Source organism: Schistocerca gregaria, chromosome 9 (genome assembly GCF_023897955.1).
Source record: "Schistocerca gregaria isolate iqSchGreg1 chromosome 9, iqSchGreg1.2, whole genome shotgun sequence".
NCBI lineage: Eukaryota > Metazoa > Arthropoda > Insecta > Orthoptera > Acrididae > Schistocerca > Schistocerca gregaria.
Window position 1 is genome coordinate 258,649,113 of NC_064928.1, and position 26,045 is coordinate 258,675,157.

Below are 26,045 nucleotides of genomic sequence, written 5' to 3' on the forward strand. Positions count from 1 at the left end.
ATGTATTTGAATCGTGAACTGTTGTTATGTATTTGTTGTTTACAGCAGGGTCATCTAGTTGTATGGCCACAAAGCAGATTCTCCATTCAATGGGTTTTTGGTGCAGAATGGTCACCACATGCACCTTTCAAGCATAATATCTCACTTCAGCTCATACAATTTATAACTTTGGCATTCTGTTGTTATTAGTGCATTGCTTGACAAATCAAAAAAGTAAACAACAGTTAGCCAAGACACAAGCAATCATAGCATCCACAATGGCTCAATTTTCACTTTCACAAAAAGAAAACCAGACTGACTGTGGGTTCGGTGTTCAGCAGGAGGCAAAACCTTGTCTGTGGTCTGGCTGTGGGACTCGAATGCATTCTAACCCCCGTGCTTACATTACTGGGTTTTGAGAGAACTGTCAGGAGGCGGCAGTGTTCTGCTTGGTAGGTTGCGCAGGCCCTGAAACACAAAGTGTATCAAAAGTTATTATTGCGACAGTAACGCATTAAGTCACTAGAAACTGCTGTCAGGTAGGACCACTGTACTGAATAACAACCAGAAGCATTTCGATAAGTAATGTATATCAGTTCAGTTTATAGAAACTATATGAACACCAGTTCAAAATCCCTTTCTTATCCGCAGGAATTTACACTAGATTATAGTACAACAGCTGTAGGGACCTAGATTAAGTTTATTCATTGTGGCTGTTAACTGTTTATTCAGTGTAAATGCAGAAAATTGCAACACTCATTTCATTTTATTCAACAGAACAACCAAAGGAAATAGAAAATCTAGCAGAATAAATTACACCACAAAATTCAATTCACTTCACGTCACTGCAGAAATGAAACACCAGAAAACATTAACAAAACTGTATATAAAGGTGCTGAAATTTCCAGGAAGCGAACAATTACAAGCATTACTCTTCTTGCTATCCAGATCAATATAAAAAAATGTTCAGAAGAATGTTTTAGCATGTGATTTACCACCCAATGGATACAAGTGAAAGATAAAAAGAAACAAAAATTGTAGAATCAGCTGGCTCCAGTAATGAATACAATCCTGTTGTAATACATTAACTAAACCAACCAGTTTCTGGACAACCACACACAAACAGGAAGTTCATGTATATACTGACACCTCGAAATATACCGCGTTTTTCCGCTATACTGATATGTCGAGGCGCCGACCTCGGGAAACGCGCGCCGACCTCGGGAAACAGTTTTTTTTTTTACAGTTTATTGTTTAACATACAAAGACCCACTGTCTTGGTTACAAAAGTGGGTTGTTAATCTAAACAATACTACATTTGTTACAAGTAGTGTGTTTACATACTTTACAATATACATTACATTCGGTGATTACATACCGGCCTCTTAGCCGCTCCGGGATGCCAGGAGCGTTGCCCGTCCCTCACCACGAGGAGGTGGGCCGGGCTCTACTGCCTAGGAAACCACTACTGTGCTATATCCACATTTTCTTCCCTCCACCACCCTTTATTTACACACAATGTACATACAAAATTCTACTTCTACAAACTACTTCAAAATTACAAAACTTGCGCTTCTGCGCCAAAAAAAGACAAACAAGATTATTTTACAACACAATTACAAACACAGAAAGAACTGAAATACAATTACTTCTCTTTCATCTTTAAGGGTATTTGTGTCCAGTTGTGTTTATGTACTTGTCTGGTTTTTTGTTTCGATCTGCAGAAGGCATGACATCCCTTGGAACCACCCTTAGGGCATCTCACGCGTCTATGTTTCCATAGACCGCAGAGCCCTCCATCATCATCCTTCTTGCCCTCTTACAGTTCCCAGAACTTTGTGCGGCACCAGTGGGGCGGACAGGCGCCACGCGACCGGAAATCCGGAAGGTATGGCCACCCTCCATTCCACCACTGACAGATAGGTGTATGGTGTTTGTCACTTCTGTTGCCGCGCAATGCTCCTCATCCCTGTTGAGGAGTACGGCTTTTCTCTAGTTTAACGTTGGTAATTCTCCTCAAATATTAATTTCGCAAATTGTGATACTTGGTCAACTAAACATTGTAAGGTGTTATATGTCTCAGGGTTTCTCAGAATGTTCATGACTGTTTGATCTTGGATTTCAAGCCTTAGCTCTGAGGCGACTGGATCGAAATCGGGACATTCAAATACTAAGTGCTCGGGCGTCCCCACAGGGGCGCCACAAACGCACTCAGGTGTCTGACGACTCCCAATCCTGTGAAGGTACACAGGATATGGGCCGTGTCCTGTTAAAAAATGTACAATTCCTTGAGAGGGGACGAAATGTTTCATGCGTGTTCTTTCCTGAATACTTGGAAGGTGGTCATAGACACGCCTTCCTGTGTCTGATGTATCCCATTGCTGTTGCCACAGATTCATCGTTTTTTTTTTTATTTCTTTAACATTATTGAGGCGTTCACCCATTATTAGTGTAACTTGTTGGTGTTTACGTTTGGAAAGCCAGTACATGGCAGCCTGCTGTCTGATTAACAGATCTAAAGGGCAGAGTCCCATGATTAGACACAGTGCATCTGTAGGTGTTGTACCAAATGCGCCTACACATCTCAGTATTACATTGCGCTGTATCCTTCTTACCATAGTGGCAGGTATGACCTGAGTGAGTTTGTGGGCCCAGGCACTGGAGCCGTATCCCACAATTGGTACCAAGACACAGTTATTGTACATTTTTGTTGCAATCGGAGGAAGATGGAAGCGCCGTTGGGCTATACTTATTAATTTGTTTAGTACTGCCATAGCCTTAGAGGCAACGTGATTTATATGTGGGATGTAGCTCCAGGCTTCGTCTATGAAGACGCCCAAGTACTTTGCAGCACGTGTTCTTGCGACTATTCGGTTATATAGTCTTATAATTGGGTCTCTGGCTAGTCTGCCTTTTAGCAAGATGAAACTTGACTTATGAGGCGCGATTTCCAATTTTGAACTTTGACACCATTGTATCAGTATTTCGGATACATGGGCCGCTCTTGTCTCAATCTCGGCACGGCTGTCGCCCTCAACAAGAACGAGGAGGTCGTCTGCATACGCCACGACTCCTAGTGTCATGTTGTTCCTTTCCAGTGTTTCCAGTAATGGGTCCATATTCACGTCCCAAAACAAAGGACCGCACACAGAACCCTGCCGACAGCCCTTTGAGATGTTCTTAGACACCACGGCACCAGGAGCCGTGATTCTGGCGACTATTTCTACAGTAGTCCTTCAGACAACCGTATAGCGCCGCCGGGCACTCCAGCTCTCGAAGTCGAGAGAAGAGCGCCGGCCACCACAGATTGTCGAAGGCACCCGAAATATCCACCATGACTCCGAGAACGTACTTCCGCGTGGATGAGTGTACAATACTTGCCACTTTGTTAATAGCATCAGATGTTGATTTTCGAGCTCGGAATCCGTATTGCGAGTCACTCATTCCACGTAGGACTCTGTGACTAGACAGTCTAGAGACCTACAGCTTCTCAAATGTCTTTCCCAAGACGTCCAGGAGACAAATCGGTCTGTAGGATTTGGGCACCATTGGATCCTTATCGGGAGCCTTTTTAATGATGATAACTTCTGCCGTCTTCCAGCAGGTTGGGAAGACCTGTGTTTCCATACATCTGTTGTATATTTTCGCAAGGCCCGGAGCCAGTTTGTTTGCAATACATTGCAGAACTTCTGCAGGAATTGCATCCGGCCCCGGAGCCTTGCACTTTGCAAAGGAGCGAATAGCTGCCTTCACTTCCTCGATGGAGTAGGGGTACACCTGTACGTTGTTGTAGTAGTGTAGCTGGTCTTGCCGTCTGATTTCCTGCTGCATCTCAGTGTCTGTGTCAGGTCGATCGTCTGGGAGGAGCACCCTCAGTAGCTCCTCAGCAGTCTCTGACCAGTCCTGTGTCAGTCTGTCTGTGTCACCGACTCTTACAGTCGAGAGATGCATTGGTGAATGTATTTTCTCTCTAACTATTTTGTATGGTGTACCCCAGGGATCCAGAGTCAGGTGAGACTTTACAAAATCTTCCCAACTCCGCTGGCGATGTTGTCTGAGAGTTTCCTTGAAGAGCCATTTCCTTCTCCTATACTGGGCAAGATGGTAATGCCGTTCCTCCTGGGTGAAGGACCTTTGATAGCTGCTTCGTGCTCTTCTCATAGACTGCCTGAGCCGGGTAAGCTCTGGAGTCCATGGAGAAGTCGCTTTGCGTATGAAACGCCATCGCGTTGGTATCGCCGCAGCCAAGGCCGCCCTGATAAGAGACAATTAAGGCCCCTACGGCCTCCTCCACTTCAAAAGGACCGTCTCCCAGCTCTGGAGGATGAAACTCCGCCTCCAACAGGTCCCAGTCTGCTCTCCCGTAATCATACTGCATTGTCCACCCCTCTAGCACACGCTCCACTTGTGATGCTATCGTAAATTCGATAACGTTATGATCACTGGTGGTTATGTTGTCATTTACGTGCCAATTTTGAATAGTGTTCACAGTGTTTGTCGTACAGAGCGTGACATCAATAGAGGATGCTGCCCCAGCTCTGCTCCTGTAGGTAGGAGGGTTGCCGGGGAGATTGACAACATTTAAATTATGTTCCATAATTAGATCTTCTAGTGCCTGTCCTCTTTGATCTTGAACTTGGCTGTGCCAGAGGGGGGATTTTGCGTTACTGTCCATTGATATTATAATTGCTTTGCCTGCTAGGGCTCGCAATGCTGTAGATAATTGCCCGAGATAAATATTGATTGGATCCCTGTATTGACAGTATATATTGATTATGTACCAAAATGTATTACAAAAGTTTATCTCCACAACCGTTACGTGGGAAGTGCAAAACTGTGTCAAAACAGTGGTTTTAATTAGCTTGTTGTAGATGACAATTGCTGACATGGGATTTGGACCCATTGATATTACCTGAGCAGTGACGGGAAAGCTTGTGACCCTGCCGGAGGCAGAGCTTGGTTCTTGAATTAACATGACATCAATGTTGTTCTCTTCCGCTATCTTTCGGAGCTCCTGAGTTACGAGGGAGCTCCTCATAGAGTTTATTTGTAGGACTTTTATCTTAATCCAGGTGTCTGGTGTAGAAATGGCTATCAGGCCATACCTGGGCAGGGTCAAAACCAATCCTGCTGTACATCTTGACCATGTTTTTGTAGGTCTTGTTAATATCAAATTCCCGACCCCGTCTGATATATAATTTTGACACTAGGTCTCGTAATTTCTCAAAGTCTGTGGGAATGTTTAACGGGGCAAGTTGAATACAGTCTGCATCCTCCAGTGCCGGGAATGTGATTTTCTCTCCGCGAGGATGCCCGACCCTCACCAGCCGCTTCAGAGACATGTTTAGAACTGTGGGTTCCTCCAGTCTTGACAGTCTTAATGTTTCCTCGCAAATAGTGTATGTGTCTCCTGGTGGACACTGAGTGTACATCTTTTCTAGTGTGCCGTCACCATTTGTTAGTTCTACAATTTTTCCAGCTTGAGTTATTTCTACATCTTTTTGTGTCATTTTTACAGTCTGTTGCTGCTCCGCTGCAGAGCCCAGCGCGACGGCCGACGACGACTCCACCTCCGAGGACGAAGGCGAACCCCCGCTCCCAGCGGATGAAGCCGCCCCGCCGGTCACCGCCGCCACCAGAGAGCCCAGAGGACCCCCCCCCCCCCCCCTTGTGGCCAGGAAACCCCCAACCTGACAGGAGAAGTCCGTCAACTCCGGCTGCTCTGTCGGAACAGGAACTGTGTAGATCTCTCCCTCCACTCGTGAGAGGAAGCCCCCACTCTGTGAGGAGGGAGACTCCAAGCTGGTCTGCTCAGTCGCCGTCTCGCCTGGAGGACTCCTCCTAGTGGCCAGGAAGGACCCGACCTGGCAGGAGAAGTCCAGCATCTCCGGTCGCACGTCTGGAACTGAAACAGAATAGACTTTCCTTTCCTCCTCTCTCTCGTTGACCACTGAGGGCAGAGATTCCTGCGATTCCTGGAACTTCCGCCACCGACCTGCATCTCGCAACTGTTTACTTGGTGATTTCCGAGTGACCTTATAGCGCGTCACCATAATCGGTCCTCTGTATGAGCCGCTGTATCATTATCTTGTAAGTTACACACTCCTTGCCAGGAGTGTTGCAGGTACGTTTTCGGTATTTACATGGAATGCAGGTGGGCGTTTCTCTTTCGCACTTGGTTTTATCGTGCTTTTCGCTTCCGCAATTCCTACATACTGGGTTTAGGAAGCTGAAGTATTTTGCGACGTGTCCATAATCATGACATTTAGAACATTTGGCAAGGGCAGTATAGTCCTTGACTGATATCACATTGTAACCTACGTATAATCTGTTGGTTGTTATAATTTGCTTACGCCATGCTGGTGATACTTCGATAGCATGATGCACAGTGTTTCGGTCACGAGGGCCTGCCTTAAAACGGACCCTGAATTGTTCAATGAACTCTTCGCGGGTCATTTTATCCTCGAAATTCTGTGCATAGACGCAGTCAGCCACATCGTTCTGAGTCATATATGATGGTACATCGTACATCATCATAAGTGGCCTGCGCTTTTTGGGTTTTTCACATGTGAATGACTCTTGGATTTTAGTGTTGCTGATTAGTTTATCGCTGTCCTCGGTAGAGGCCAGTTCAACTATCAGCACGTTTTTCGTGGTCCTGATCTGGTTTACTTTTATTTTGTCCACTCTTGGGTTTATGCTCTTTTCGAATTTTGCTTTAGCAGTCTTAACATCGTGCCCTTTCTTTGGTTTTATGAAAACTGTTGGAACGGCTTTTTGTACATTCTGTTTAATCGTTTCTTGTACTGTGCGTTTTGTAATAGTTGGTGCTGCTGCAACTGCAGCATAAGACTTTTGGGGTTTTGCCGCCTCTTTTCTAAGGCGGTTATTTTCCGCCTTTATCTCCTCATATTGCCCCTCGAGCATGGCATGTGCCAAAGCCCAGTTGGCAATTTCTTCTTTGATCACCCGGATTTGATCTGCGGTGATCTTTCCGTGTTTGACACTTCAGTCTAAAAGCCGAAGGAAGTGCGCATGTCGTTCCATGACGGATACATTCGACCTTGCATCGATAGGAGCGTCTTGCTCCGGTAGCGCTATATCACTCTCCACATTTTCCGCCATCATTGAGTTGAAGAGTGATTAATTGGAGGCCCGTCTCTCACCCCGGACCGGCCTCTCTGACATGGGGGGGGGGGGGGGGGGGGGGGGGCAAATTGCAGCTCGCTCACCAGTCCCGCCCCTTGACCAAGAGCCTTATGAGCTGCTGGGTTTAGCACGCCGTTTCCAGCGCACTAGTCCCCTTCCACGACCACATCACTGGGGATTTCACCCGTCCCTCCCCGGCAAATGCCCACCGCATTCCGGAGAGGCGGATTCACCTCTCGGCCTTCGCCCCCTACTCGGCCGAGTTCCCACCTGAAGGCCAAGAACCCAGTCCTACCCAGGTGCTGGGTCGGTCCCCCAGACTTTCGGAGGTCTGGCCACATCTAACCTAGCCAGGGACATGTCACCACGCCCTGGCTTGACGGAGCGTGTCCGGGACATCCCGTTCACGGCGATGAGCCTTTGCCGGCTCGGGCCGTGATCCCTCCCCAGCGAATGTGGCCGTGGGAATTGCAGGGCTAAGATGATGTTTGCCCTGCGAGGGACAGATGTGTCCCTTACGACGCAGCTTCCCCTGCGCCACGCACCCTTTGCTTTCGCTTGGGTTGGGGGCACTTATTGTCTTGCCACGACGGGAGTTTTACGTCCTGCCTTGACACACGACAACCCTCACAAATCCACAGCCCAGAGATGTTGATGGTGATAGCTGGGTCTTATATGTGGAGTTTGACATCATCGAGACGGTACGGCACTCAAGCCCGAGTTACGTTCCCCAGGGGGGTCTCCACACGTACCGGGGGATCATGACCGAACATGTCTCACCCACCGCTTTTGCTAGTTAACGGTGGGCCAGTGCAGACCGTGAGGATTGCACCCAGTTAAGGGCTAGCCTTTTAACGTCATGCATGGACGGCCCATCCCGTGTTAGCTTCGCCCCATCTGAGGGGGTTACTGAGCCAGAGAGCCACGACAAGGCCACGAGATTGGACATTACGGTCCCCGCCCCACTCAGGTTCCTCTGAGCCCCGACGCGTTCGTTGACTTCGGGGAATCAGAGGGTCTCCTGGCGGTTTTAACCCAGTTATGGGAGGCAGCGCGCCGACCTCGGGAAACGCGCGCCGACCTCGGTATTACTGGTAATTCATTTACAATAATCTACATGTACTGCACAATGAAATGTACTGCACAATGAGAAGAGACTGTCAACCTCAGCACTTTGAAGTAGTGCACAGCCAGGATGACTGAGGTTGCGTTGCTGTTTCTAATCCTCTGGTGCTTGAGCTGCAGAATCCATAACTGCCTCGAATGAGAATGGCAGGAATGAATATCCTGCAGCAGTATAGAACTTACTCTGGATCTCCACCCTGCACAGAAAACAACGAGGCACTATTAGTTCTTATCATTCTCACCAAACTACAGAAGCCTGTAATGGACATTATGACGATGTCACCACCTTCACCAGTGAAAGTTCTTAGTAGCAATTGAGACAAGAGAAGTAGGCCAATTATTAATTTGTTTTTCAAAAGTCATTTCATTGTATATGGTAATACTCAGTGGACATCATCTGTCTAAAAGATGTCAACTTTGCAGACTATATGTATAATCAGAGCTTTGTCTTTTCCATTCCGAGTTTGTTTATAATGGTATTAAGGGAATCAGATCCACTGGGCATTTAGAGCAACCTGCTTTAAACAACATGAGCAGGCAGTAGGCACAGTATTTGACTGACTGTTCTTATGTTGTTTGTTTCTCAAAAAAAAAAAAAAAAAAAAAAAAAAAAAAAAAAAAAAAAAAAAAAGCAAGCAAGCTTGAATGGGGGTCAATACCAATACAACCAGTACAAGTCTCAGACTGTGCAGCAGAGGATCTGTGCTTCATTTCTCTGGAAGGTGGCTGGATGTCAACTTTCCCTCCAATGACTTCACAGCACTCATTACACTGGCACCTTACTAGCATATAAATAAACTTGATGGAAGTACATTGCACCCTTGCACCTGAAGGTGACTGGCACACTTCCTCAGTGCCAACACCATTTAGTGTAACACTCATCTGTTCATCTTCTAATGTCACAGCATCAAAGGCAAGTTTTTTAAAATGTTTTCAAGACAGTTGCATATCATGTACATGCACTACGCCCCCACACACAGTCAAAAATTGATAAACATTTTTTACATTGCTTCACAGTCAATATAAATAGATTATTTTGTCTTTTTTTCAACCTCTAGATGGGCAGTGTCAAATATTTAAATATTTAATTTATAAATATAAAATTCACGTACACAGAAAATCTTAGTGGAGAAAGAATGATACAAAGTGAAAAAAGAATACAAATGGAAAAATTTACTCAGTGATTAACATGATGTGACAAAGGAAAAAAATTAGATTTAAAACCATTAATGGAATAAAAGTAATAAAGTAATTGACAAAATTTAGTGCCATTATTAGTTTCAAACCTACAACCTTACCCTATTTGTTATGCAATGTAACCAGTCAATATACTATTATAATTTAACTCTATCGAGTGTCACATAAAATTCCGATTTTTTCCATTGATTACTCCCAGAATAGGTCCCACAGGGGTGAGTGACTAAGTGCAATACCTGGTATCTTAACTTACATCATCATACAGATGGTTTCACAAACAGTCAATCTCACCTCTGAGGATCTCTTCTTTTAAGTGCTCATCTACTGCCAAATGCCCCTATTACACAATGATGGGACACCTTTACTCTTTCTGCTGTTCACTGTACATTTCCATTAAATATGAAATTATATTGAAAGTAACGGTACTGACCAAATTCCACAATCTGTATTAAATACTTTAACAAAATTAAATACCTGGATTGATTTAAGTTTGTTGAAATTAAACATGGAAATGAATGAGTTAATGAGTAAATCAAAACAAGCAATATTATATCTATGACAGCCACAGAAACCAGGATTTACAATTTATCACTTTCAGTGGCACCTCTATGAAATATAATTTTTTCCTACTCTATATTTAAAATATATTTCCATAGTGAAATAAATTATTTGAAAAACAAGTAAAAGATAACCACATATACTTACGGGCATGCACCAGTGACAGTGCCCAAAGTCACAGATACAAGGCAGTGTGAGAGCCTAGCACGTACTCTATTGTGTGGATGCCCTGATGGATGAAGATTTCTCCCAGGTCGTGGTCTGGACTGCTCTGCGGCACGGGAGCCCCATCTGTAATGTCCTTAGTGTGCTGTCCCTGACATCGATCCCACCTCCACATCCATGCCATTCTCTGCAGGTACGGGATGGCTTGAAAGTTGGGGAAAGTCAGAAGATTGTCTGTTAAATGAAAGAGCAAACTGACTCAACACTCCTGCGAGATATTTACCCTCAAATGTGTCAAAACATTGCAGGGGGTACAGATTATTACTCACCAGTTGGTGGGCTTTGTGGTGCCTCATTATCGAAACATTGGGTTTTGCAAGAAGTATCCAAGGCACACACAGTAGGGCAAGAACAAAGAGCCGCTGCAAGCCTTTCTGCAATACAGAAGAAAGACAAAATTGCATATACTAAAAGTAATGGAAAAATGCGAAACTGGTGAAATTACTTTCCAGAATAAGTTGTTTGAAAACACACATTAATACTATTTGAGGCAAGACTAATCATAATTTAGAGTGAAACCAAACAAATTCAATGAAACATTTTTCCACTCTTGCTCACCTGTCAACTATACATGAACTCATCACAACCTTTTGGAGGAACAATACCTTTGAACAATACCATATTGATGAAAGTGATTGAAATTGATGGAGCACACGCAGGGCCTGATGTGAAACCTGAAAAAAGATAAGTTGTGTTTAGTCATCTATCAAATCACAAGCTATAAATTTATTCTAATGCTCCGAAAGTGAAAGCCAAGACGACTTTAACAAAACCTCCACTGTAATCACAAATTCTGTCTACTATAGTAGAAGTTTAAAATGCCAAAAATTTAATTCCCACTTACCAAATGTCAGTTCATAGTTCACCCGTTTTACAAACACCAAGATACACGTGAAGAGGAACAAGATAAAAAAATTATGTCAGACAAACTTGCATATGATAATGGAATTTTTGAAATACCTGGAGAGCAGAAATGGAGCCATGTAAATAAAGTTGCCTTATCATCACCTGTTTAATAAACACGGAGTCAATACTCTAATGTAAAACAAATATGAGAGTCATATGTGAATTACTCAAATGGACGCTGATGAAAACTATCAAAATTAACACATGTACACTATATACCAAAAGGAAAATTCAGTTCAGAAAATCACCAAAACATAGCTTCAGTTGGCAAAATACAAAGTACTGCCGAGGGATAAACTTAAAAGAATAGGAAACTATTACAAGTGTGGGGAACATACGAGTTCCTTCATTAGAGATGAAAGTGGCATTAGGTTGGGAAGGCTGGAAAGGAGTGCAACTTGCTCAGACCCACCTATTGTAAACATGATAGGAGGCAGAGATGAAAGATGTTTGAGAACGTAGGAAGTCAAAGGTAGGCACTACAGCAGCATCATATAGAAGGGATAGTGTGAAAATCCAACACTAACACTCACTCTTACCTGCTTTCTCACTAACCTTTGTTTCATCTTTTTCTCAACAGCTAGGTCGTTCACAACCTGGCCTCAGACACTGACCTCAGTTCAACTATGTCCGCCCTACCTAACTGCCCTCCTAAAGAAATTATACAGAAGTTCTGGAAGTGTGTGTCTTTCTTCTTCTTCAAGTGCTTCTATCAGTGATACTCAGAATTTCATCATCAGAAAGTAAGTGCAAGGTTGGATCAAATATATATCGAAATTTTTGTTTTGTGTGCCTTTTTGTAAACAGGGAGTGGTGCGATCTCTCCTTGTTGTTGCTTTGGTTTCCAATGGCTGTTCTCCACAGCTAGATTTACTGAAGAAACAATGTCAGAGCAAAAGGTAGTGTCCTATGTTGCACAACACATTATAATAAAGTTTGTCACAATAATGGTTGTAAAATGTTAAACTTTTTGGAAGGACTTGCAGCACAGTTCAGAGACTACACCCTGAGAAAGACTGAAGAGTATGCATGGCACAAACATTTGTATCAGAACAACAAGCAATTGAGAAGGAAACTCGCCAACTTCGCACAAGGACTAGCATGACAACATCCATGCTGTTTCTTCAGTCAGTTGACCTCACAGAAAAGTAATTTTGTGGATATGAATTTTTCTAAAGCTTAAATAAATTTAAGACAATTCTGGTTTATATTCAATTAACTCTCTTACTGACCAACCTGTCACGTATATATTTTCTATGACATACGGAACCGAAGATATTAGTGAGAGAATTCTAGTGAACTACAAATACATACAAGCTCTGAAATATCATTGGGTAACATGGGATTTATCAATTTTGATGCATCAAGAAAACATACACATCACAGCTTCATTCTCTTAATCCTGCTCTGAGCAAGTTAACAGTTACTTCCATGATACCAATCGCAAGTTGCAAAATGAGAAGATAAGCTGTGTCTAGGAACAAGTAAGGATGAACAGAGAGATGGAAAGGAAAGAGGTTAGGGTTCAACAACCCATACACAATGGACATATACATTCTGGGCAAAATAAATGGCACAGAAAATAATTATAGTAAGAATGATGTGGGATTTCAGTTTTTATGCACTTCAGTACCTGTTTGGTACCATTTTGCCACTAAGTTTTGCATTGTACACTTTGCTGGACATTTTACCAAAATACTTCCAGTCAATCTCTTACACTAACAGTCATGCACATGTTTTCCATGAACTTTTTTGTTTGTGTGTTGTACTCATCTAGTCAGTAAACACATGTGCTCATCTTACTCAAACATAATGACACGCGCAAGTACTCAACACAGCATGAGGGACAGACACTTGCAGACATATACTAACAATCGATTGGTGCATCAAAATCAGTTTCCAGCTTTTATGATGAGCAGCCCCCTGTTTAACAACAATCAGCTCCGTGTCAAGTCTTACAAATATTTGCTGTTGCCTTGAAGAAATCATCAATGCATACCTACAGCAAGACAGCCAAATGAGATCTGAACCTCCATCTTATTTCCTTAAGGGGTACAACAATTTAAAAAAATCTCATTTGAAGATTAGGTGCTTTCCAAGCATTCTTAAATACGAAACTATGTTTTATTCACAAATTTGTTGGCAGCTAAGTGCATAGCGTAAGCAGAATAAAATCATGATGATTTTTTGAATCTCACTAGAAGCATAACATTTATTCTTACTTTTCTGAATTTCTCATTAACTAACAGAAATGTTAACAAATAATATGGACTCAAATATGTTAATAAAAATTTATCTATTTATTTTTAATTACTATCTGCATGAAAATCCAAGTACTCACAAATTAAATTTTGTTACACAAATGTGAAACATCAGTTTGAAAAAAAAAAAAACATTATTTGAATCTAGAGGTTTACTCAAGCCAGAAGCCATACAAAATTCTACCATATTATGTGATACCACTAAAACCACAATTTACATGGTTTACATTATCAACTACATTATCTTGGCCCAGAACTGGGCCACAGCAACTATACTGCCTTCAGTCTTCATCAGCTATCCATCACTACATGACTGCACAACTCAGGGCAGATGGGCAGTGGCACAGGTGATCCATTGTTTGTTGTCCTCCACATTTTACAGTGCCATTCCACTGGAAGATTTCTATTTGAGAAGATGGTCCCTGGATTTACAAACACCTAATCTTAGCCTCTTTAGTCATCTTGGCTGATCAACCTAAAGTACTTCCAGATGGTAGAAATGCAGAAAGTTTACCCACCTTTGAAGTGTGTCACATCTACCTGCCTATATTTCTCTGCCAGTGCATGGAGACATGTGGACGTTTAAGTAAAGAAACTACTTCTGGAGTTCTGCCTGTATCTTGGTGGTGTCATTTCAGATAAAACTCAAGATTTTAATAGTGTCTCTACCACTTGTCTTCAGGGATAAAATGAGTGTCACAGTTGGTTCTGTGTTCTGCTTCTGACACAGACAAGCCAGCATGGTTTGAAACCTACCACAGGAGAGTGTCACAGAATTAAATGGTGTCACATGCTGAGGGACACCAACACCACATTTGAAACTGCCGTTTTGCCTCCCTGTAAGTTTCAGTCATTCCCTCCTGTTACCCATCCATAAACAATGTGTCATCTTGCCCCCACCCTGGAATTTTCTAGATTCTGCTGGTCCTCCTATATAAGCAGTGTGACATTACAGCCTTTATCAATGCGATTTTTTAACATGTAAAAGTTTTTTTTTCTGTATTCGTGTCAGTATGTGCGAACTTTTAACATATTCAAATGAATGCTGTAACCAGATATCTTTGCCGTGCTCCTGAAAAGCGCAGAATATCACGATAGCTATAAACTGTTATACGCTGCTATCGATCAGTAAAAAAAAAAACGACGCACCTATGTTTCAAAATAACAATTGCCAATTTTTACTTCTGCAGGGAGCCGCGCCACTCTCTAGCTGTTCTTCTGTGAATGTGTTGCGAGTTGGACGCAAAATTATTGTGCTCCATGCTGATATAATCATTTTATTGTAACTTTAAGAGTTTAAGTGATTAAAAATATATGTAGCCACAAACACTCGAGAATGTGTATCATGAAAATTCGCTCCACTACCACAATGGGTGGCCATGTTAATGTAAGTTTCCGTTTCATAATATAATACTTGAAGCCTTGAAGTTTATTTAATTTCAAAGAAAATCTCTCAACCTTATTTTCATTAATTATACTTGTGATAATCTTTTCTGTTTAAAAGATTTATGTAGTTTATGATCCAGCTTGTGTTCTGTCGGAACAGGAGGCTGTCGTGACGACATCGTTATAATATTTATTCCAAGTTCTTTCAGTTCCATTTATATGTTCGTACAAATCCAATTTGTTGGTCCCTTAGGTTTCTTTCATGTAACTTCTGTCTGCTTTCTCTGCGCGATCTTCCTCTGAAAAAATTTCTGTTCATTTTTTAGTAATTTTCTATATCGCGAATAAGAAAAGACAGCCGGCTCCTGCTTCGAACGGAACACCGTGACTTTTCTAACGCACGAGTTTTCCGCTGAAAGGTAATAGAATTCCTTAAAGCTGGATCAATTACACATGTTGCTGCTGTTCTCTGACAAATCTGGTGTGATTAATAGTAATTTATTCTGTCACGACAAAAAGAACCTATTTTACTTTTACCAAAGCAACAAAGCTTTCAATTAAATTACTCAAAAAAATCATACCAGAGCAGAATAGTGTGCCAGTTCCAAGTAAGTGATTTTATTCCTGAATATGATGGCAGAAAACTGTTGAAAGCTCAACAATTTTATTCAAAATGATGGAACTTGAACATTGAGACTTTTTGTTCCATTTTTCTAACAACACATCCCCCACACACACACACACACACACACACACACACACACACACACACACACACACACACACAGAGAGAGAGAGAGAGAGAGAGAGAGAGAGAGAGAGAGAGAGAGAGAGAGAGAGAGAGAGAGAGAGAGAGAGACAGGAAGCCTCAAGATGGCGTCAGTTGCAGAAGTTTTGAATGTAAAGGTTGTCGAAAATAATGTTATACAGTGTCAAACTTGCAAAAAGTGCATGAAACCTGTTAAAAGTGGCTTCGTGTGTGTCCAGTGTAACTACAAATTTCATTTTCGTTGCGGAAAGGCTGATCCTTCCCTGAGAAGCGACGATAACTGTGCGACTATGTGGAACTGTGCGGATTGTAAACAAAAGGCTGCATCTCTTAATGATCAAGAAACATGTACTTGTGATGTAGCAAGGAAGACCGACAGTATAAAAAAGGAAAACCTATCATATCTTAAAATCATTGGACTCTTGCAGAATGAATTAAAAAAACTGTACGAGAAATATGAAGTAAATCCACACAAGTCAGAGCAATGGCGTGGTAAAACAACGACCAAAGATGTGAAAGTCGGTGCTTCATCTTCCGAAAATGATCTGTTAATTATTGCTGAGCTACGAGAGGAAACAAAAATTCTGAGTGATGAAAACAGAAGACTCAAGCTTAAATTGGAAGAGAGTGATCATCGGCTATGTCTTAATATCTCCAAACCCATGGAAGGATTGCCAGAAAGTGAAGCTACGACTAAAACGGCTCTCAACAGGCCTAGCAGTAAATGGGTTACTGTAAAATCGAAGAGGAGCTTTTACAAACATATTAACAATAAACATAGGCAGGACATTCTGTTACCATTAAATAACAAATATAATTCGCTTCAAAACACAGGTGACATAGAAACTGTATCAGCATACTCATCTGATAATGTGGTGCAGGACACTCAAAACTTGGCGAACAGCGAAGTAAGGTACAAGAAAAAAACGTAAAATTAAGATTTATTCAGACAGTTACACCAGAGGATTAGCAGCTATGTTAACGGAACGCGGACCTCGTGTGATTAACGAGTTTGAAATACAAGGTACTGTTAAGTCAGGAGCTGGTCTACGAGACGTTGCAACATCAATCAAGAAAGAAAGCACAGCCCTCGCGGACAGAGACTTTGTAGTGGTAATGGCCGGAGCAAACGACGTCAGCAGAAATGAAAGGAAGATAGCTACTTCGACACTGAAGAAGACTCTCGAAGTGTTAACCCACACCAACGTGATTGTTGTTAATGTTCCTCATCGACACGATTTGCCCCAGTGGTCGTGCGTGAATAAGGAAGTGGAGCAGACCAACAAGGAGTACAAAGCTATCTGTAAGCACTTTAAGAATGTTTCCTTAATTAACACCATTAGTTGTAGCAGAGAATGGCATACCAAGCATGGGCAACATTTCAATAAGCTAGGTAAATGTGTTTTAAGTGATACAATTCTCGGAATAGTATTGGATAAGCTAGAGAAGGAAAAAAGACCAGTAATGTGTTTGGATTATGTTTCAACTGAGATGACAAAAAACTTGTATGCATAGACCAGGCTGGGTGTTCTAGTAATGGAAGGACACAACCTGGTCAACTTTTATGCGGCAACACTAGGTCATGTCAACTAAGAGAATATACAAAAGAAGAAATGCCTAAAGTAGGGTTCAAAATATGCTACCTCAATATTCAGGGTATGACAGATAAAAACGTAATAGTCAACGAATTTTCAAATGAAAACGTGGTAGATGTTCTCTGTTTAAGTGAACATTGGTGCAAAGAGGATGAGCTTGGGTACAAAGTATTGGAGGATTACACACTACTAAGTTACTATTGTAGAAAACAGCACTTACGTGGTGGGGTAGCAATATATACAAAAACAACTCTTGCACCAAACTCTGGCAGGATGGATCTCAATACCGTTTGTGATGAAATGCATTTTGAAATATCAGGTCTAGTAATTGAGAGCCTTAAGCTAATGGTAGTAGTAGTGTACAGGGCACCTAGTGGTGACCCACATATCTTTCTGGAGAAACTTGAGGAAATCTTAATGTACATATGTATACCAAAATGGAAAAAATACAATATTGTCATTGGAGGGGATATCAACTCAAGTTTTGATGTCCTGCGGGACAGAAAAACTGTGACAGAGCTCCAAAATGTGCTTCGACAATTTAACCTGTACTATGTTAACTGCAAACCCACCAGAGGCTCATCCTGTCTAGACAATATATTTACAAATATTAAGAGAACTTATATGTCCACTGATGTAATTGGTTTCCCTTTCTCAGACCATGATACAGTATATCTTAGTCTTAATAATGTAACTTCAGACTGCACTAAACGAGAATCTAAAATTGTGATTACAAGACCAGTGAGCAAAGAGAGGGTGGATAGGTTTAGACATGCCCTCACTTATTTCAGTTGGGACACACGTTTTAATAAGTTTCAACACTGTTCAGGTGATATTGTTTTCACCAAGTTTTTCTCCGTATTCTTAAATATATTTGAAAATAACATCCCTCTGAAAAAATGAACAGTGAATATTAGTAGTAATTACAAGAAAAGGAAAACGAAGGAATGGTATACTCCACAGTTAGGGCACCTGAAAAATACTGTCATGCTGTATTCTAGTCTGTACAAATCCAGTAAATCAGAACTGCATAAAGAACTATGCTAAAGCTAAATACAAGTATAGGAAGGCAATAAATGAAGCAAAGAAACTGCATAACATAGTAAACATTGAAAAATCTAACAATATATGCAAAAAGGCGTGGAGTGTAATAAACTCCATTGCACACACTAAATACAAAGAGGAAATCGCCATTACCCCAGAAGAATTTAATAAATATTGCATCCAGTCCATTGAAGAAATTAGTAGTTCAATAAACAAACCCCTGAAAATGCACTTAGCATTATGGACAGCTGTTTTGAAAAGCTTCCCCCGAGCACCTTCACTTTCACGGAAGTGAGCCCAAATAATATCCTAAAAATTGTAAAAAATTTCAAACCTTCAGTTAGTGTTTATTACTATGATATGTCAGTTAATTTGTTGAAAGATGTTATTGGTTGTGTGATTTATCCTTTAACCTTTTGTGTTAACAAATGCCTAGTTGAAAGTAAGTTCCCTGACATACTAAAAATTTCTAGAGTTGTGCCCATATATAAAAAAGGGGAAAAGAACTGTCCCGCTAGTTACAGACCTATATCCATAACCCCAATTTTTTCAAAAATTTTAGAAACAATTATGTATGAGCATGTTAGTGTCTACTTGGGTAAACTAAATATAATTAGTGATAAACAGTTTGGATTTAGAAAAGGTAAATCCACAACGGATGCAATGGACTCCCTCGTAAAATTAGTCCTAGATGTGTTCGAGGCTAGGGACTATGCCCAGGCTACATTTTGTGACCTGAGCAGAGCCTTTGACTGTGTAGACCATGACACTGTGCTGAAAAAGCTAGTTTACTATGGTTTTGATGACAACAGTATAAATATGTTCAGGTCTTTTCTAGAGAACCGTCAACAAGTTGTGTGCATTGGTAGAGAGAACTCAAATTTGGTTAATGTTAGGTATGGAGTGCCTCAAGGGTCGGTGCTTGGACCTTTACTGTTTATACTAATGATTAATGACCTGCCCTTATTCATAAATTCTCACACAATATTGTATGCTGATGACAACTTTTCTACATAAAAGCTCTAATCTAGGTACACTAAAAACACTGACTGAAAATACCCTTGCTCAGTCCTCATTATGGTTCAAAGCTAACGGCTTCCTACTAAATGAAAACAAAACCCAGACACTTTACTTTAGCCTTAAAGAGATTCCCAATTACCAAGAATTAGAAACTGTTAAATTTTTAGGTGTTACTATTGACAATAAATTAACATGGGAACCACACATTAAAAATATATTGGCTAAGCTTTCAAGAGTCATTTATCTAATTAGAAATTTAAAAAGACATGTCCCCCAATGACTATGTGAGATCAGCATATTTTGCCTTCTTCCAAAGCATCATCTCTTATGGAATCTTACGGTGGGGTAGTAGCTGTCATGTAAATGACATTTTACTTTTACAGAAGAAAGTGATCAGAATAATAACGGATTCTGATAAAAAAGAACATTGTAAACCTCTGTTTATTAAATTGCAGTGTCTTACAGTAATAAACTTATTCATCTACAATGTTTTATTGTACATTAGAAACAATGTCTCTAATTTTGTGTTTAGAAATGATATTCATAGCCATAATTCTAGAAAAAGAACATCTGTAGACGTACCATATTGTAGATTATCAAAATCGCAAAACTCGTATCTAGTTCTCGGACTAAGGATGTTTAATAGACTAAGTGCTGACTTTAAAGAACTGCCTGTAAATATTTTTAAAGCTAAATTATACAAGCTACTAGTGAACAATCCGTTTTACACCATTGATGAATTTTTTTAAAGTTGAAAATACTGTATTCTAATGTGTACCTATTTTATGTTTTTAACCAATTTACATCGATATAGTAGTTTATGTAGAAATATAAGCTCCTGACTCTATTGCTGTAACCAGCTGAATGACAATAAAATTATTTTTATTTTTATTACAGACAGACACAGAGACAGAGAGAGACACAGAGAGAGACACAGAGAGAGACACAGAGAGAGAGACACAGAGAGAGAGACACAGAGAGAGAGACACAGAGAGAGACACAGAGAGAGAGACACAGAGAGAGACACAGAGAGAGAGACACAGAGAGAGACACAGAGAGAGAGACACAGAGAGAGACACAGAGAGAGAGACACAGAGACAGAGACAGAGACACAGAGACAGACACAGAGACAGAGAGAGAGACACAGAGACAGACACAGAGACAGAGAGAGAGACACAGAGACAGACACAGAGACAGAGAGAGAGACACAGAGACAGACACAGAGACAGAGAGAGAGACACAGAGACAGACACAGAGACAGAGAGAGAGACACAGAGACAGACACAGAGACAGAGAGAGAGACACAGAGACAGAGAGAGAGACAGAGAGAGACACAGAGAGAGACACAGAGAGAGACACAGAGAGAGACACAGAGAGAGACACAGAGAGAGACACAGAGAGAGACACAGAGAGAGACACAGAGAGAGACACAGAGAGAGACAGAGACAGACACAGAGACAGAGACAGACACAGAGACAGACACAGAGACAGAGACAGACACAGAGACAGAGACAGACACAGAGACAGAGACAGACACAGAGACAGACACAGAGACAGAGACAGACACAGAGACAGAGACAGACACAGAGACAGACACAGAGACAGACACAGAGACAGACACAGACACAGACACAGACACAGAGACAGAGACAGACACAGAGACAGAGACAGACACAGAGACAGACACAGACACAGAGACAGACACAGAGACAGAGACAGACACAGAGACAGAGACAGAGACAGAGACAGACACAGAGACAGAGACAGAGACAGAGACAGAGACAGAGACAGACACAGAGACAGAGACAGACACAGAGACAGACACAGAGACAGAGACAGAGACAGACACAGAGACAGAGACAGACACAGAGACAGAGACAGAGACAGACACAGAGACAGAGACAGAGACAGAGACAGAGACAGAGACAGAGACAGAGACAGAGACAGAGACAGAGACAGAGACAGAGAGAGACACAGAGACAGAGAGAGACACAGAGACAGAGAGAGACACAGAGACACAGAGAGAGACACAGAGACACAGAGAGAGACACAGAGACACAGAGAGAGACACAGAGACACAGAGAGAGACACAGAGACACAGAGAGAGACACAGAGACACAGAGAGAGACACAGAGACACAGAGAGAGACACAGAGACACAGAGAGAGACACAGAGACACAGAGAGAGACACAGAGACACAGAGAGAGACACAGAGACACAGACAGAGAGACAGACAGACACAGAGACAGACAGACAGAGACAGAGAGACAGACAGACAGACAGACAGACAGAGACAGACAGACAGAGACAGACAGAGACAGACAGAGACAGACAGACAGAGACAGACAGACAGACAGACAGACAGACAGAGACAGACAGACAGACAGACAGAGACAGACAGACAGACAGAGACAGACAGACAGACAGAGACAGACAGACAGACAGAGACAGACAGACAGAGACAGACAGACAGACAGACAGAGACAGACAGACAGAGACAGACAGACAGAGACAGACAGACAGAGACAGACAGAGACAGACAGACAGACATTAATGACAAACTGTACAAAGGTACCTGATGAGGAAAAGCTATAGGTAGAACACTGTCATTTTATCTTTCTGCTCTAAAAACTTAAACTCTTCCAAAACACTTCCCCATATCTACTGCTCACAATCTTTTCAATTTTATTTTATATTTAGGTCAATCTGACCTAGTACTGAGCATCTATTTAAATATTTCTTATGAATGTTTCCCAAATTAATCCATCTATTGAAGTGGGTCTGACCACATTCTGTATCATATTGTGTGATGTGAACTATTTTTGCTTTTCGCCCACAAGCAAACCAATTTACTCTGTAAAGTTGTTTTACTGGTGCTATTTTTATACATTCTAATTTTTTAACCAGGAGCTGCGATAACTGATTATGGATAACCTCAAAAGTTTATTCCTTAACGAAACAATTAATTTGCATTTTTGTTTCATTTACTATGCACCACACACAATTCAATGCCATAAATACGAGGGGAATGCAATATGTAATGCAACAAACAATTTTTTCTCCACAAATATTGGTCGACATATGCGCAATTTGTTGTGGGAAATTGTGGAATATTGCCACTTCTGCCACCATAGCTCATCAAGTTTGATAGGTAGCAGCACTGTGTGTAGTCTTCAAAATTGTGTCTAACAGAGGAGTATTCCGAAAAGGGAGCTGTGACTGCATTTCTTTTGGCAGGATGTCTACAGAGACCGGGCAGTGAAGAAATGCATGGTGCGTCATTGGGCAAGCATTTGTCACCCTCGCAACAAGGTTAAGCAAACCTATCTAATCTCCCACATGCCAGCAGCTGCACACAGCTAGGACTCCTACAATTTTAGAACTTGCCCACAGTCGAGATGGGTGACTGTTCACAATCAAAACACTTCACTGCTCAACTGGACATCTGTTGACAGTGATGGCACAGTCACCCACTAGATGGGGTACTCTAAGATGTGTGCCCACTGGATTCCACATCACCTAACAGAAGACCACAAAGAGCAAGAAAGGACCATTTGTTCAGAACTGCTTGCGTGTTACTTGGCTGATTGTGTCAATTTTTTTGTCAAACATCACAGGCGATGAACCATGGGTTCGTCACTCTGAACCGGAAACAAAACTGCAAGCCACAGAGTTGTCCCACACCACTTCTCTGAGGAAGAAGATCAAAGCCGCACACCCGGCCATTAAAGTCACAGTGACAATCTTCTGGGATTCAGAAAGTGTTATTCTGTTTCATGTCCTCTCTTGCAGTGCAATAATTAACTGACATTTATTGTGCTACACTCAGGAAATTGAAGAAATGACTTCAGGGTGTTCGTCACCACAAAAATGCAAACAAAATTCTCCTTTTCCATGACAATCCAAGAACTCAAAACAAGCTTATATCCACACGGAGCTGCTCACGAAACTGCATTGGACTCTTGTTCCTTATAGAGGCTACTGACAATCTCACACATTCCGATTTCCATCTGTTTGGCTCAATGCAGCTTGCACTCTGCAGGAAGTATGTGTAAGATGGTGAAGTTATTGGTGCAGCAGGATATTCACTCTGACGTCAACCAGCAGAGTGGTACATGCAGGCATACAGGCACTCCCAGTCAACTGGTACAAGCCCATTGCATTGCACATAGATTATTTTGAGAAACATTGTTTTACAGAGAAACATGTTTTTGCAACCAAGAGGATGGGAAACAATGTGGTTATTAGCATCTTAAATAAGAAACTTGCTTCCAGGAAAAATTTTGTTGCATTACTTATTATATGCCCCTCATAATTCCAGTGCAGTAACATTTTTTTGTTGAGTAAATAAAAACTTTTCTTTAAATATTGTACATAGCACAACCACTAAATCTTAGCATGAAATACACTGGCTGTGCAAGTAAGTTTTAATTCTGCGGTAACAATCGAACTGCTGTTCTTTAAACATTTTTGTTGTTTAAATGTTCAGTGTATTTTTCTTCTTATTTTCTTGCATGTACGAGTATGTGTTAGCAGTGCGTGAAGAAGGGCAATGGAAAACAACATTGTAAACTTTATACATATTTTTGAAGACTTTCACAAGGGCTGGATTCGGTTGGAAGGGGGCAAGTGAAGATTATTTTAGTCAAACACTTTTACATTCAGAACAAACATTTGAAGAAAAGAAATGTGACTAGGGATCTTGGCTAGAATTAGACAGACACTGCTCTGAAATTGCAGTAATATTTGTCTAATGGTATATGGAGCATTTGTTTAAGTGCATCTAAGGAAAATATTTAGCCAACAGTCTGTACACTGAAACTGTAGCAGGGTTTTTCCTTAATATAGTAAAGTTTTGTCACAATCATGGCTGAATAGGAAATGCAGATAACTGCTGATCCCTAGAATGTTCCACTTGCTCTCTTTAAATGTGTTTCTGTACTGTGTCAACATTGTGTTTTGAACTTATTTTGTGTGTGAGTGCTGTTAACATGAAACCACTGGTTGTTATCCCAACCCCATAAATTATGATCTGTTAACTGAATGCATCATGTGCTGATGTACAACAATCAATGCTCATACAACAGTCATGTGCAATTATTACTCTGATATGGCACTAAAATAATCATTGCACTGCCATGTTATAATAATAATGGCTCCTTGAAACAGGTAAGGTTTTATTGTATATGGGAGTGGCAACTCATTAAATAGTGAAGATGCAAATGAGCAATGTGGATATGCAGATTGCCTTAAACGAGAGTGTCTAAATTATGGTTCGAAGTTTTCTTTCCAAGCTACATCAGCAAAAGAATCTTCAGTGTTGACCAACCTTAGAATCACGGTGCCATTCTATAGCATCACATCTCCAGTTTATTAGTACACAGTGTAACTGCATCTTTTACACATGTTTGTGAACAAACAATAAGCTAACAAGTATTGCAACAAATTCTGCATCAGTAAGCAGTATGTGCATTATTATTCAAATAGCTTCAAGCCCTAATGCAAATGTTTTGTGCATTATATACTCATAGTTATGGGTACTAATTAACAGTGTTACTAGGCAGATATCATCCTTGCCTTTAACTTCACGAAAATGCATGCTGATAGCCAACACATAAATCTTGCTTTTTTGATTAATTTTCATGGTACTTAATGTTTCCGTCTGTTTTGGGTTGTATGAATTTCATGTATACAAAGATACGTGTGTGTTATGGAGCTACTGAGTGCACTTAGGCTCCCATACTGTGTAATACACTATTAACAAGTTATCTTTTTCATGTTCCATGTTACTTCATTATTTAAAGTGCAGGCATATACTAACTGCTCAATGATTATTCAGGATTGTCATGTTTTGTATTCTACATGCTAAATTCTCACAGAACCAATAAATGTGTGTTCTGTTCGACCTGATGATGGTGGTGGCTGAGTGTGCATGAAGTGTGCTTGCTTGTGTGAATGTGTGCATTTTCTTTGATGAAAAAGGCTTTCGCCGACAGCTGCATGTGTTACAGTTTCTTCATTGGTCTTTATGTTGTGCCTGTCTGCAACTCAATGGATCATCTTTACATTGAGTAGCAGTCTATGCTATCTGTTGTATAGTTCTTATTACAAAATGGAGTTTCTACTGTTTAGTTATCATATATACGATGTCCCAAAAGGAATGATCATTTGTCAATTATCTATGAGGAATGGTCATTTGAAGCAAAAGAGTCAGGTAAACAATTCTTTTATGTTTTGTAATAAATGTGCATATTCTTTTTGTTTAAGTTTATTCCACAATGCTTAAAACTCGTCGCCAAAATTGAACATGATTTTATCCAGATTTAAGTTGCGCATGCGTGCAAAAAGGCACAAAAAATTACGTTTTAATTCTCCTAATGTGAACTGTGTTGGGCACAATGAAGGCGCACATAAATCAATGCTTGTAACAATCTATGGACACAATTTTCTCATAACCATTACTATCAATATTTTTTAAATCACACACTAATAAAAGTTCATGAGGAAAACATTATCTGATACTTAAAGTAAATCACATTATCACGAACTCTCAAATGATTCCAAAGACTCAGAACTCAGAGCATGTGCAGCACACCAAGAATGATTGAAATTTTCATCTTTTAAGAGTTCATGAAGATGATTTTATTTTCAGCCAGCTGAAATGGAAGGGCTGTATGTATGTATTTTTTGTGGTTTTAGGGCGCACAACTACAATGGTCATTAGCGCCCTGACTAATTTAGGAATGTACCACGAAGCACAAGGTTAAAACAGCAACTAAAAGGGACAACACTATAAAAGACGTATTAACAGACATAGGATTAAAAAACTAC

General features: G+C 41.0%; 1 protein-coding gene across 2 annotated transcripts in view; it reads right to left on the reverse strand.

The window, feature by feature from the left end:
• Positions 1–348: 348 nt before the first annotated feature.
• LOC126291914 (uncharacterized) overlaps positions 349–26,045 on the reverse strand; it is a 39,629-nt gene continuing 13,932 nt past the window's right edge. The window contains exons 2-5 of one of the 2 annotated variants that reach the window (XR_007551915.1): positions 10,792–10,907; positions 10,503–10,607; positions 10,156–10,407; positions 349–447 (exon numbers count right to left, since the gene is read on the reverse strand). Coding sequence is in view for 1 of the 2 variants with exons in the window: in XM_049985649.1 (XP_049841606.1) it covers positions 5,043–6,032 (990 nt within the window). In the remaining variant the exon portion in view is untranslated. Of the gene's footprint in view, positions 448–725; positions 8,451–10,155; positions 10,408–10,502; positions 10,608–10,791; positions 10,908–26,045 lie in introns of those variants that run through there. The other variant, XM_049985649.1, reaches the window with a different exon arrangement.